Genomic DNA, 15,597 nt, shown 5'->3' on the forward strand with positions numbered 1-15,597 from the left:
TGCACACTATCAGCAGATTGTCAGTAGAGCAATATAAGTCTCCAAATGTGTGCCCACAGTCACCATACATCGTTGTTAGTAGTAGTGTAAAACTAAACATTAGTGCTATTTCTTCCCAATTCCAGTAATTATCCAAATACTAAGCACCACTGCTAATATCCATCTTTCATGAATTAGCTGGAAGGACACAGAATGTGATGAGACAATACTATTAGTCATAAATTTCACTGAGCATATATAGTTTAGGGGCTGCTGATGGAATAGATTTGAAATATTTCAAACACATTCTCCTTTGATAAACAACAGAGATAGTCAACATTTAATGACCCCTACAGTAAATGCAATACAAATCCATAATTTCATTTATTCATTCAACAATACTGTTGAGTACCTACTATATGCTAGATACTTATTTTGCCACTGGAGATTCTGCAGTTTACATAACAAAGTACCTACACTCAGGCAACTTATTTTATGTTTGGTAAATTTGGATTTTTGTATATTGCATTTGTTTGTTTATGGAAAGCCACACTTGTATATTCCCTTTGGTAGAGAGGCACTGGGAATTATATGTTTTACTTATTTAAAATATTTGAGTGCCTTTTATGCATAGCAGTAGTGAAAGAACAAATCAGTTTCTGCTTTCGAAAAGTTTAAGATCTAGTTAATGCAGATCATAATCGGGTGTTCCAACTTGTAGCGACTTTGCTACCCCAGGGGACATTTGGCAATGTCTGGAGATATTTCTGGTTCTCACAACTGGAGGGGGAGGTGCTACAGGTATCTAATGGGTAGAGGCCAGAGATGCTGCTAAGCATCCTACAGTGCACAAGACAGCCCACAACAAAAAACTTTCTGGCCCAAAGAATCAAGAGTGCCCATGTTGGGAAACTCTGAGTTACGCATACATTAAGTTTTTTTTTTTTAACTGCAAGTATTAGATGATAAGTATCAAATGAGTGACACAAGGTGATACAGAGAAGAGAAAGATTATCCTAGACTGAATTGGTGAGGGGAGGCATCATGAAGGAAGTGGGGTTCAAGACTAAGTGTCATGTCACTCCTTTGCTCATAACAGAAGAAACCCTGCTACCTCTCTGACCTCACCTCCTACCACTCTCCCCCTCGCCCCTCCACTGCAGCTGATTGGCTTATGCATTTCCTTGAAAATATCAAGTATGCTTCTGTCTCATGGAATTTATTCTTCTTGTTTTCTCTGATTCAAGTGCCATTCCCCTAGATATCCACATAGCTCACTTCCTCACTTCCTGCACATCTCTGTTCTGTTCAGTCTCTTACTAGAGAACCTTTCTGTAATCATACTTTTTATAAAATATTAACTCCTGTTCCCTCCACTTTATTTCCCCTTACTATGTTTTTTGGTCTCCCTAGCAAGGCTATACCCTGCCCAGACCAGACACTCAAGAAATCTGTATAGAATGAGTAAATTAGTTAAGTATTAATAACGGCAGGGCTCTTTAGCCCAAGCAATGAGAAGAAACTTGAGGGAAGGACTCTGACTACAGTTATCCCCAGTGGCCTAAAACAGTGCCTACCTCATATAGAGACTTCATAAATAGTGAATAAAGAATGATAAAATAGAGAGCCAAAGGAAATTAGTATCAACAAAATCAGCTCATAACCATCTTAAAAAGTATTCTTAGAACAATTACTCCCTTCTATGTATACTGGATCTAAGTACATCTGTTAAATATTTTATCCTTAATTTTTACTATTCGTATCAGCTTTTTCACTTTACATTCGTTCCTGATATATGCCTTGCATTAAACAAACAAACATTAAACAAAGTTTCTGAAATCTCTACCCTAGATGTATATTAGGCCAGGTATTATATTAAAACTAGCTGCATTTTAAGAAGTCTAATCTAAAGGCAACCCTTTACAAGCCAGTTCTAGTTTTCTATTTTCATTTGCACTTAAACACTAATTCACCCACCCTACACTCAGGGAGCCACTACAGATAATTATGCTAATGCTAATCGCAATAGCAGCTAATGTTTATTGAGGACTTTTTGTGCTAGAGTCTGTCCTGGAGGCTCTGCATAAATTATGTGGTTTTGTTCATACTACAGGAAACCCATGTTATTACATTAACGTATGTTAACCAACTCTAAATTACTTTCTGTTCCTGGCCCAAAGCCCAAACCCCCAAATCCCTGAGCTTTGACTCTGCACCCTGATTCTTGCCACTTTCTCTTTTCCCTTGCCTCTAGGCATCCTCCTTTCCAGGGGACCACAAGCGCTCTCCCCCTCCCTCTTTGAGAACCATGACAACCACCGATTCCCCCTCCCCTTCCCCTGTCATCCCTCCCCCAGACGGCAACCCGGCGGGCACAAGGTCGGACGACCTGCTACGTAACTCGCGCGTGTGACTGCCTAGTAACAGTGTCTCGAGTCGGAAGCGCTCGGAGCGAGGGGCGGGGTGGGAGAGCTGGCGCGCGCACGCGTAAAGTCTTTGCAGCCTCGCTACGGGGCGGAGTCTTGCCTGTCAGCAGGGGCAGAGTAGCGATCGTCGCCAAAGCGCGCGGTTTTATTTCTCTCCGCTTTGGACGGGGCAAACTAGCTTTTGGGAGTGAAGCGGGTACGCAGTTATCCAACAATGTCTGGTGAGTCAGGACAGCCTGAGGCTGGTCCCTCACATGCGGGGCTAGATTGGCCGAACCCTGAGAGGAATCGGGCTGGGGTCCCGGGAGGGGTGATCCGAAGAGCTGGTTCCCAAGGGCCCAGGTCCTGGATCCAAAAGGTTCTTGAGCAGATTATGGACTCACCTCGCCAGTGTGTCACCCCCTCGGAGGTGGTGCCTGTAACTGTGCTGGCCGTCCAGAGGTACCTGTTAGAGGATGAGCCACGCGACACGGTGCCCAAGCCTCCCCTTTATTGCTATGATGTGACGATCTCAGATGGGGTGTACCAGGAGAAGTGCTACCTGGACCCCAGCTTGAACTCTCTCGTATATCAAAATATTCTTAAAGTTGGCATTCAAATGAGAATTTCCAGGGTCTCATGTCTTTACAATGAGAAAAGGATAGGCCAGGGGATCCTGTGCATAGATAACGTCCACTGTGGGGAGACTTCAGACAGTATTTCTTTAGAAACTCCCTTCAGAAATAGAGCGCACCAGGAGAAACCAGAGAGGCCTTTAAGAGGCGGGAAGAGTCATTACCTGGCGCTGTGGAATAACGAAGATCCCTATGGAGATATCTGGTTAACAGACAAGCAACCTGAGGAACACAACTTTAGCGGTAAGTGTTTGGAAAGAACGGCAGAGGGTTTTTAAAAAATAGTTTTCAGGAGCTTGCGTGAACGGGAAAGGAAATGAAAATGCTTTTGTATTGTTAATTACAAGCCAGGAGTGGTAGATAGACAAGTTTTCTTAAATGACCAAGGGATGCTCAATGAAATTTGCACAGCCCGTGGTTTTTGTTGGTGTTTTTTGTTTGTTTGTTTCTTTGATTGCAAAAGTGGCCAATTCAGGAAGTGTGTTTGACTACATCTTAAAATTCAGTCTGGCAAACGTACTGATGTGGGAGTCAGTATTCCTCATACGTTCGTTACATGTTTGATTGTGGTGGAATTAATCTTAGTTTTATTCCCAATCCAGTTGTGGAAATAGTACGTTGTGTCGGTTGAAGAGCTTATAGATTTGAATTTAGCATAAAGGTTGTAAAAATTTGCGGGTTTGCATGTTTTAATCTTCATTCAAAAAGGATGTTCGGTGATGTATTCCTTAATACTTTACATTGATTGAAACGCCGTGTAGCAGTTATGTAAATATCACCTTTTAACTGTGTGATTTTTATGGGAAGGCTTGACATTCTCATTTTCTTGTTTCTTATTACTCACCACAAAGAGTACTGATCTGGGAACTTCAATTTTTCTGTATCAGAAGTAGGAAGTTAGCTTGAAAACACTAGCTTGCCATCAGCAACTGCTCTAAAATACGTTTTTTTTCTCTAACAGATGAAATTAAGGGGAATGATAGTACTGTAGGCATGAACACGTTTGAAATGGGGAAAGAAATAAAATGCAAAAAATAAAATAAGAGAAAGTACTGGAAGGAGAAAGACTATAATTTTCTACATTACTGCTTTTCAGTCCCTTTTACAATGTTGTCACAATGCTAAATCACGGATAATCTTACTGTGACGTGTAAGAGCAACAAACTTGAAAGTAAAAGAATAACTAGCTCAAAAACCATGCAATTATAGTCACATCCAGTTGTAAGGAAAAAAGATGTTATAGAAATGTGTAGGAAAGGATATTTTAAATAACTAAATTTTAAAAAGCAAGATAGCTATTTCGGGGATGAAAAAATGGAGTGATTTTATCTCAAGTGTGAAATAAGGCAGTAGTGCATTACTACTCTAAATGTTGATCACTTTAATTTTTAGAATTGAATATGTAAATGAAAAACTGGTGCCCTACAAGAAAAGTTGAGGGGATTAATACTTTGTAAAATGTATTTTGTCGTAATATCTATTCATTCATTAAAACCATATTTATAATACAAAAGGCAATGTCTGTATGCCAAAATAAAACCCAATCTGTATATTTGAGAGTATATTGTGTTAGAAATATACCACCAAAGTATAGTAAAATGTTAGTGATAAAATCTAGGAAGTGGGCATATTGATGTTCACTGTAAAATTTATTCAGTTTTGCTATATGTTTCAAATTGTTAATAATAAAATATTAGGGAGAAGTGAAAGACCTCTTTCACCTTCCCTAGTGCCTTCACCTTTCTTCTAAAAATCTCAAATTGTCAGCAGTTTGTTGTGTATTTTTTTTAAAAAAAGGAATTAATGTCGCATTGTGTGATTTGCTATTTCCACTGAACACATCTCAGGCATCTTTCATGTACATCTGTACATACAATATTCCATAGCATGGGTGTGCCATAATTTCTATAATCATGCCCATGTGAATAGGTAATTTGTAGTTTTAGGCACTTATTAGTGTTTTAGTATTACATACAATGATAAGCATCATTAGAATGTACACATATTTTTGTTTACTATGTTTAAGCATTGCTGTTGAACGGCTTCCTCTGGCGGAATTGCTGGCTTAAAAGGTATTTAATTTTTTTAATTTTGTGGATATAGACAGATCATCTTCTGAAAAGGTTGTACTAATTTACATTTACCAACATACATATGAGAATGCCCATTTCCCCATATCTTACTATTTTTAAATACATCTTTTGACATTTTTCTAATTAATTTATAGGATTCCTTTGCTAATGGGTATTCAAATTTTGTCTGCTATATACTGCAAATTATTTTCTTGCATTCTGTTCTTTTTCTCTTAACTTTGTTTATGGCACACGTTTGTGCTTTTGAAACTTTTCATTAAAGTTTACCTTGTACACATTAAAAAAAAGGTTTTAAAAATACAGCTTGATAAATTTTCACGTACATATACCTGTGTAACCATCACCCCCCTCCCTTTAAGATATAGAACATTTCTGTATCTTGTTACCCCAAAAGTCTCCCTCATGCCTCCTCCTGGTCAGTACCCTATCTGAAGGGTAACACATATTGTAACCTCAAATATAGCTTTTAAAAATAGAAGTTAGCCTGTGCCACACCCTCCTGCCTAAATCTCTCAGGTGGCTCCCATTGCATTTAGGCAGCAACCCAAACTCTACCGGGGTCTGGAAGGCAGGCCGTACTGCAGAGGATGGCGAACTTTCAGTAAAGAGCCAAACAGTAAATCTTTTTGTCTTTCCAGACATGATCTCTGTCACAACCATTCAGTTTTGCCATTGTATATGGAAAGCAGCCACAAGCGGTATGTAAATGAATGGGTCTGGCCGTGTTGCAATAGAACTTCATTTACAAAAACAAGCAACAGGCAGGATTTGGCTTGTGGGCTGTATAATTTGCTGACCCCTGCCCTACAGAATCCCTTACTCACCTCTCGAATCTCTAACCCCCCTCCTCCACCATTTTGTTCTAGCAACCAGCCTTCTTTTTGATCCTCAAACCTCCAGTCTTTTTCCTGCACTTGCTTTTTCCTCTTTCTGGAAAGTTTCTTCCCATCTTCCAGTTTCAGCTCAAATAAAAACATTTTAAAAGTGCCTTTTAAATAAATATTTCCTCCCCCATTTATTCTTATTATACCACCTTGCAAATGATCTTCATAGAATCATAGCATTCTGAAATTATTTTCTTTAGCTGTTTTTCTTTCCCCCCTTACATTTTTATAAGATCCACAACTCTTTTTTTTTTTTTTTCATTTCTGTGGGCCATATCTTACAGCTAGAACAATGACTGGCACATAGTAGGCATTCAGTATTTGTTGAATAAAAGAATGAATGAAATAAATTGATGTTTTTACTAATGTTGAGCCACTTTTGAATTCCCACTTGGTCACGATTATTTTTACATCTGTTTATTTAAGTGAATTTGGTCTACAGGTTTGGTTTTTATTTTTGTTTTTTGCAGGGAGAGTACTTTTTCAATGCAATTTTTATATGGCGTTAATATTAGCCTAGTGGAATGAGTTGGAAAGCTTGCCCGTCTTTCTGTACTTACAGAAATTATATGTTCCTTAAAGACTTAGTAAAATTCCTCTCTAAAACTATCTGAACCTGTTGTCTTGGGCCTGGATTGGGGGTTGTGGGGGGATGCCTCTTTTTCAATTTCTTTTAGAAAAAGTGATTAAACCAATAATGCTTTTTCAAGAGCCCATTTCTGAGAGTTGGTAATTCACTAGGAAATCTCATTTCACCTAGATCTCAAAGTTGTACGTAGTAATCTATGTTTTTTGACCTATCTTGTCAATCATGACTCTTTTCACAATCCTCATGTTTGTGTGTTCACCTTTTCTTATGGTGAGCCTTGCCAGAAGTTTATTAGTCTTATTGTTGGTGTTTTTTAAGACACTTGGTTTTACTAATAACAAAATCTATAATGAGGAGATGTTTTCTACTTAATTTCTGCTATTATCTTTAATTTCTTTTACGTACTTCCTTTGTTCATATTTTTCTTGTACTACTTTCTTGAGTTAAATGCTTGGTTCATATATTTCCTTGTTTATTTCTTCCAAAAGCATTTAAAATTCTGAAATTTCCCATGGATATTGCTTAGGCTGCATCCCCCAGGTTTGGAAGTATAGAGATTTTATTGTTACTCGTTATTTATATTTTCTTATTTTATCTTGTTTTATTTTTGTATTTATGCATTATTGAATTATTGTAATCACTTTTGAAATAATTACACTCCAACCCAATGGTTTTTCTTTAGTGTTTTCCATCTTTCAAATCCATTAAAAAAATGACAAAGCTGATTTAAACAACCATGTTGGAAACTAGATGTTGTGATAACTTAATGTGCATCAATTCATTTTGATTATATACTTTCATTACCTTCCTGTATTCTATTTAGCCTTTTGGAGTCTAAATTTCACTGATATTTTCACTTTTGGGGGTCTTCTCTGCCATTTCAAGTGATAATTTTACAGAGATGGTAATATCTTTAAACCCCTCTCTTTTATTTTCTTGGCTTGCAATTGGCATTTCTTTGTTTTTTGTGTGTGGGTTTTTTTTTTTTTTTTTTTTTTTTTTTTTTTTTTTTTTTTTTTTGACAGAGTCTCATTCTGTTTCCCAGGCTGGATCACTGGCGTGATCTCGGCTCACTGCAACCTTCGCCTCCCGGGTTCTCCAGCAGCGATTCTCCTGCTTCAGCCACCTGAGTAGCTGGGACTACAGGCACACACCACCACACCTGGCTAACTTTTGTATTTTCAATAGAGACGGGGTTTCACCATGTTGGCCAGGCTGGTCTCGAACTCCTGACCTCAGGTGATCCACCCACCTCAGCTTCCCAAAGTGCTGGGATTACAGCCGTGAGCCACTGTGCCCGGCTCTTTTTTGCTTCTTTAATCTCTGAAAGTTCAGAAAAAGCTTATTTATTAGGTTTAAAGTTTATTATTATACCAGGTTTTTAAAAATGTAATTCACATATTCCAGATCCTTATTTTTAATCTACTTTATTTGCCCATTTCTCAGAGGAATATTGACTTCTCTCTATGATGATAGTTGCATTTATTTCTCCTTATATTTCTAAAAGGTTTTGCTTTAGATGTTACTATAACGTGTGCAATTTCATAACTGATTAATGTATTATTGTTGAGTTTTACACTTTATCAATATGGAATTTGCCTCTTTGTACCTTTTGCCTTGAATTCTATTTTCCCTAATAGTAATGTTTGCCACTTCCACAGTCTTTTTGGTAGCTTATTAGGACAATGATACTCAAATGTGAGTAGGCATGCATATCACCTCAAGAGTGCCAGTCAGAAAAATAACTTAAGTGCTTCCTTACTCTAAGAATTCACAAATAATATCAAGAAACACTGCAAAAAAATGGATGGGGCAAAAATGAGCAATGGGAATTGGAGACAAATAAGCATCCCGGTACTAACAAGTTCAAATTACACTTACAAAAATGAGAGAAAAAAACTTTATGCAGAAAAAAAGATTTGGAAAAGGTTGCAAAGATAAAGAATACACCAAAACTTAAAGAAATTATTAAGGCAGTATGTTTCAAATGTTGAAGCAAAAAAGAAATGCCAATTGCATGCCATGAAAATAAAAGAGAGGGGTTTAAAGATATTACCGTCTCAGTAAAATTCTCACTTGAAATGGCAAAGAAGACCCCAAAAAGCTAAACAGAATACATGAAAGTCATGAAAGCATATAATCAAAATGAATTGATGCACAATAAGTTATCACAACATCTAGTTTCCAACATGATTGTTTAAATCAGTTTTGTCGTTTTTTTTAATGGATTTGAAAGATGGAAAACTGTAAAGAAAGGCCGTTAGGCTGGAGTGTAATTATTTAAAAAATGACTACAGTAATTCAGTAATGCAAAAATACAGAAATAAAACAAAATACAGATTGCTGACCACCATTCCCAGTGTATGATTCATTAGGTCTGGGGTAGGGCCCTAGAATTTACATTTCTAACATGTTCACTGATGGTAACAATGCTGTTGGTACAGAGACCACACTTTGAGAACCACTGGCAAGCCGGTCACGGTGGCTCATGCCTGTAATCCTAGCATTTTGGGAGACCAGGGCGAGCGGATTGCTTGAGTTCAGAGTCCATGTTGAGACCAGCCTAGGTCCAGACCAGCCTAGACCAGCCGAGGCAACATGGCGAAACCCCATCTTTAATAAAAATACCTTAGCCGGGGCATGAATTTGTGCCTGTAATCCCAGCTACTTGGTGCAGGGGTGGAGTGGGGGGAGCCTGAGTCCGGGAGGTTGAGGCTGCACTGAGCCTTGATCATGCCACTGCACTCCAGCCTGGACCAAAAGAGTGAGACCTTGTCTCAAAAAATAAAAAAAGAGAACCACTGGCCTTAGTGTATGCTTGTCCATCCCTTTATTTCCATTTTGTTTTAGGGTTGTCTCTTTTAAAAAGTATATAGCTAAGACTGCCTTTTGATCCAAACCAATTATTTTTCTTTTAAGAGATCAATTTAATTTATCTAAATTTAATGTGAATAATGGTGTTTGTACCTGTTCTTGAAATTCTACTTTATGTTTACCATATGCCACCTTATTTTTTTTTTTTACTTTTGCCGGATTAAAATTTTCTTTTTCTTCTAGTAGTTTGGAAATCATACATTGTATTTGTATTCTCCTAGTCTCCTAGTTGTTACTGAATGTTTTTTTTAAAAATTTTATGGGTACATAGTAGGTGTAGATATATATGGGGTACATGTATTAATGTTTTAACAAAATTATTTAAACTTACATTTCTGTTTCCGTCTCCAGAATTATTCAAAATAATACACCCCTACTGAATAAGAGAAGATATTTAGGACTCCACTTGATCATGGCACAGTTGTCTTTGTGCATGCTTCTAAATAAGTATTGTATTTAGGATTTTTGCCATCATAACTGATTTTTGGTTTATAGTTTTCTTTCTTGTACTATTTCTGTTGGAATTTTTCAGGATTGTTCTAAGTTTATAAAGCAAAGTGGTACAATTTCTATACTTTATTAGGCTCTGGGACAATTTATAGCTCAGGGAAAGAGCTGTTCTTTGAAATTTGTTAGAATTTTCTTAGAAAACAATGTGAACCTGCTGCCAGTTTTGGAAGCCATCATTCATAAACTTTTTTCTTTTCTTCCACGGTTAAGGACCTAGTTTGGTTTTCTTTTGCTTCTTATGGCAATAGTGGTAATTCATATTTTTCTAAGAAATTATCTATTTCACTGATCTTTTCAAATTTATTGATATAAAATCATACATAATAATCTTTTAACAATTTTTATTTGTGTGTATAGTTGTTTACATTCTGAGTATTACATTTTTGTTTTCTTTTTCATGATTAGACTTGCCAAAGATTTACCTTTTTATTAATTTTTCCAGAGAATTGAATTTATCAATTCTATTTTTTATTGTGGTATAGTGTTTTCTGATTCATTATTTTTAGCTTTAATTTTTATTCCTTCTGCATTCCTTAGATTTATTCTTCTGCTATGATTTTTACGGTATGGTCCAGGGACCTCTAGTGGTGCCCCAAGACATTTTCAGAGGATTCATGAGGTCAAAGCTATTTTCACAATACTAAGGCTTTACTTACCTTTTTTCACTCTTATGCTCTCGCAAGTGTACAGTGTAGTTTTCCAGGGGCTAAATGACGTATGACATAAAAGCAAACTGAGTATCAAAGAAGATATGAATATCCACCTGTCATTTATTAAGCTAGATACTAACAAGATTTGCAGAAATGCAAAACAATGCCACGCTTCTCACTACATTATTTTTTGGTTTTGGAAAATATAGTCATTTTTCCAAAAAAATGTTATTTATAATTATACATATTAGTTTATTATTGCTATTTTTAATGAATTGATCATTTAAAAAATTCTTAGTCTACTTTATAGTACAGTAAAAAGCTCTTCAGGATGGGCACGGTGGCTCACGCTTGTAATCTCAGCACTTTGGGAGTCTGAGGCAGGCGGATCACTTGAGGTCAGGAGTTCGAGACCAGCCTGGCCAACATGGTGAAACCCCGTCTCTACTAAAAAATACAAAAGTTAGCCGGGCATTGTGGTGCATGCTTATAGTCCCAGCTACTCAGGAGGCTGAGGCAGGAGAATCACTTAAACCCGGGAGGTGGAGGTTGCAGTGAGCTGAGATCACACCACAGCACTCCAGCCTGAGCAACAGAGTGAGACTCCATCTTAACAAAAGAAAAAAAAATAGCTCTTCAAGATCTTCAATAATTTTTAAGAATGTATAGGGATCCTGAGACCAAAACATTTTGAGAATCACTGTTCTATTGCATATTGAATAACCAGTTTATTTTCATTATTTCTTTTTTGATAATGAACACATTTATTACTATGAATTTACACAAATTCTTCATTGTCTGTAAACAGCCTCTAATTCTTTTTTAGATTTGAGAGATAAAATGTGTATTCCATGAAGTTTGTGAGTTAAAAACCCTAACTGGGAAAAATGTTAACCAGAAAGATGTCTGATTACAGCTAACTCTCTGGACCTAATTATAACAGAAACAGAGGCTCTTAGAAATCTGCTTTTACAAAACTATGTAGCTCTTGAATTTATTCCAGACAATAAAGGAGCTCTATGTGCCTTTATTGATCAAGAATGTTCCATGTACATCCCAGACAACTCAAAGCTGATCTGAGATTCATCTGACGTTGAAATGAAATCACTTAATTATATCAGATCAAATGTTAGGACCTGTGATCCTGGGATAGTAATCTATTGGGAGAATCTGGAAGGAAAATTACAGAGTATCCTAATACTAAAAATTGTGTGTGTTTTATAGTATAGACATAATTATATAATACCACTTAATCCCTTATTAAAAAGAAATTACAAGTGTGATTTTTGTGTCAAAAATGTTGACTAGGTAAAAAATTATTTGAACAAAGCTAGAAATGAAGGGACCCTTAGCAAAAGAAATACTGGTACTAATGCAAATTCAAGTCTTAATAGTTGAAACTGTGGGCTGTGAGAGAGAAAAATGTGGAGACAATTGCAGGTGGAACCTCTCTTAATCCAAGGAAGAATACATCAGTATTACAAATTAATTCTTTAAGTTGATGAATAGCTTTTTAGCAGTTTTTGAACTTGCCAGCAAGCTTGCAGATAAAAACGTTTCTAAGTAAATTATATGGCATATGAGAAGATAGTAAGTGCAATGTAGAAAAGTAAAGTGGAATGGAGGATAAGGGGTCAGTTTTTAATAGGATGGTTAGGGATAATATCACTGAGAAGGTGATATTTGAGCAAAACTTGAAGAGAGGAGGGAGAAAGTCACTTGGATATATAAAGGGAAGACAGCAATTGCAAAGGTCCTGATACAGGGCCATGTCTGTCATGTTTGCGGGAGATAGAATTTATACATATGAAACTGAGGTGAAGGCAATACAAAAATGTGTAATAAAACAATTCTATGTTTTTTTTTTTTTTTCTTGAGACAGACTCTCAGTTGCTCAGGCTGGAATGCAGTGGTGTGATCATGGTTCACTGCAGCCTGGCTGCAGTGAGCTCAGCTGCCTGGGCTCAGGTGATCCTCCCACTTCAGCCTCTTGAGTAGCTGGAGCTATAGGCACATGCCACCAGGCCCAGCTAATTTTTGTCTTTTTGGAGAGACATGGGGGTTTTGCCATGTTGCCCAGGCTGGTCTCAAACTCCTCGGCACAAGCAAGCTGATGGTCTCGCCCTCCTGAAGTGCTCAGATTATAGGCATTAGCCACTGCACCTGGCCCATTTCTATAAATTAAATATATAAGTGCTTAGTAATGGGAAAAATATTCCATGACATTGAGGTTTTTTTTTTCACAAAATAGCTTAAGGGAGGTGAGTTTAAATCCAGGTTTTCCAGGAAGTTATTAAATGGTTTGGTAAGATGGAGGCCATTCTAGGTGGGACAACGTGTTGGTTAATATAGGTGTTTACCTACGTTCCAGGCACATAGTAAGCCCTATATATATTTCAGCTGTTAATATTAGGGATCAAATGTAGTTTATGAGAGGTAATAGACTTAGCTGACAAGGTTTAGCTGGCAAGAAGGAGTCACTTTAGGTATGATCAAGCTACTATTTTTAACCATTAAAATAGATCTTTGAAGTTACCATTACATGTTAAACAGGATTTCTTTCCTCTTTTTTATATTCTAGATACCAAAATAATTTCCCTTTCTCATCTGGAAATGACCTGGACTAACAGAAGAAATTTTCCTGCATTGCTTGTGAGGATCTTACATAAATCAAAACTGCGATACTATGGAAAACCTGATAAAAAGATGATTGAACCATATCAGGTACAAGTAATAAGATATCATATGTTAATTTAAAAGTTATAAATTATAACTTACACACCTCACTCCATAGTATGATAACCTGTTCATTTAAATAACATTTCATAAGTTCAATGTAATAATTTTTAAATGTACATAAATGTATATTATAAAGTATTTTTCTGCATAATTTATTGTACAAAAAGGAATTATTTCTGTATTGGTGCCCTTTATTTCCCTGATCCAGCTGGTCTCCTTCCCACCTTTTTATTTTCCTTCAACCTTTTCTTCTCACCTATGCTTTCTGTGCCAATATATAAACATACTCTAGTCTCCCATTTAAAAAAAGAAAAGAATCTCCTTTGGCCTTATGACTCTTCTATTCCCTATCTTTCTCTTCAGGTAAGCTTCTTGAAGAAGTAGTCTACACTAGATGTTTTTACTTTCTTGCCTCCCATTTCTCAACACAGTTAGCTTGGCTTTTTTCCTTAGCTTATCATTCACTAGTAACTCTAATTGTCAAATCTGTGTGATACTTCTCTATTGTCTTGACTCTCTGTGCCATATAATGCTCATGAGCTCTACTTTCTTGATATGTTTGTGTTCTATTTTTTTCTTACTTAATATTATATTGTACTTTCCCATGATATCAAGAACTATTTTAGATGTTTCATTAAACTTTTATTATGAAAGTTATACATGCTTATTGTAGGGAATTTGGAAAATGTAGAAAGCTGTTTGAAGATCTTACCACTCAGAGAGAGCCACTGTTAACATGGTGTGTTTTATTCCCTTTCTTGTGTGTCTGTAAATCACATATATACACATATACAAGCATATCATATATATATACATACACATATCTATGATATTTAATCATATATATCACATATATGTGCATATGTAGATGTATTATATATTTCATGTGAGTGTGTATATCATATATCACATTACATTATTTTACAAAATGGGAACCATATTGTGCATACAATTTTGTGTCGTTTAACATTTTCTTAAATATTTTCTTATATCACTTAAAATTCTTCATCCATAATACTTTACAGTTATATCTTTTTAGCACATTCTATCATAAATTATTCAGTCATTCCCCGATAGTTTTTTGCCTTCTCATTGTTGCAATACTTTCCTCCCTGATTTTTTAACTCCGCTTATTTGTTGCCTTCCTACCTCTTTGTGCCTCCATCATTTCGCCCTTGCTTGCCTCTCCAGTCTCATCTCTTCCTGAGCTCTCTATGCTTCACACTAACCAAATTGCCCTACCTGGAATTTTCTAACAGTAACCAATTGTTTTCTACCTTTCATACCTCTGCTCACGTTGTTTCTTCTGCCTAGAATCCTCTTCCTCTCACTTCTCATCAGATTGGCAAAGCCATCTTTAAGATTCAGTTCAGTGCTTACCTCTGATTTAAGTCTTTCCATGTATACCCATATGCCTTGTCACTGGGAGAATCAACTACATGCTACTCAGGACCCCACTATATGCCCTTACATAGGTCTATCAGAGCATGCATAACCCAGTTACACATACCTGTTAATAGATTTGCTAATCTTACTCTACTGTGTGCTCCCTGACTGTAGGGAAGAAGTATCTAATAGTGCTTAAGAGTGCATGCCCTGTGGTCATATGAACTGAATTCAAGTTTCAGCTCTGTTTACCATTTCTTACCTTTATGATGTAGGGAAAATTATTTATCCTTTTAAAGCCTCAGTTTACTCATCTGTAAAATATGGATACTAATTGTACTTACCTTACAGGATTGATGTGAGGATTGAATTAGTAAAGGATTTACCTATGTTCCAGGCACATAGCAAGTCCTATATATATTTTAGCTATTATTATTAGGTACAATGTTTGATTCATCTCTGCATTCCAGGGCCTAACATAATGTCTGGAATATGGATTCAGTAAATGTTTAATGAATAAAGGAATGAATTACCCAAAATGTATATTCATCATTTAGAGAAAGGGTCTGAGAATATAACATCATTATTTAAGAAGAAATTAAGAATTAGAAAACACTTTACGGACTGCCTTTTAGGCAGAACTGAAGTTGTCTGTCACTGTATTTTAATACTGAGAAAAACTCCAAATACTTTCCACCTCAATACATTTCTCTATCTCTAATCTTTAGATGATCAATATTAGCAGAATTGACAACTGAATCATTATTAATAAATAATTAAAATTTAGCTGTTATTTTCCATCACTCTAAATGATCACAAATAATATGCTATATATTATCTGTACAGATAAAAG

At 36.2% G+C, this 15,597-nt stretch overlaps 1 protein-coding gene across 2 annotated transcripts in view; it reads left to right on the top strand.

Annotated features, from left to right (window-relative positions):
• The first annotated feature begins 2,417 nt into the window (after positions 1 to 2,417).
• The window catches only part of RADX (RPA1 related single stranded DNA binding protein, X-linked), a 67,326-nt gene continuing 54,146 nt past the window's right edge, over positions 2,418 to 15,597 (top strand). The window contains exons 1-2 of one of the 2 annotated variants that reach the window (XM_003819663.4): positions 2,418 to 3,262; positions 13,201 to 13,343. In XM_003819663.4, the coding sequence (XP_003819711.1) occupies positions 2,620 to 3,262; positions 13,201 to 13,343 (786 nt within the window). In that variant the 5' untranslated portion in view covers positions 2,418 to 2,619. The remainder of the gene's footprint in view (positions 3,263 to 13,200; positions 13,344 to 15,597) is intronic. The other variant, XM_063601895.1, reaches the window with a different exon arrangement.

This window comes from Pan paniscus, chromosome X, assembly GCF_029289425.2.
Source record: "Pan paniscus chromosome X, NHGRI_mPanPan1-v2.0_pri, whole genome shotgun sequence".
Lineage (NCBI taxonomy): Eukaryota > Metazoa > Chordata > Mammalia > Primates > Hominidae > Pan > Pan paniscus.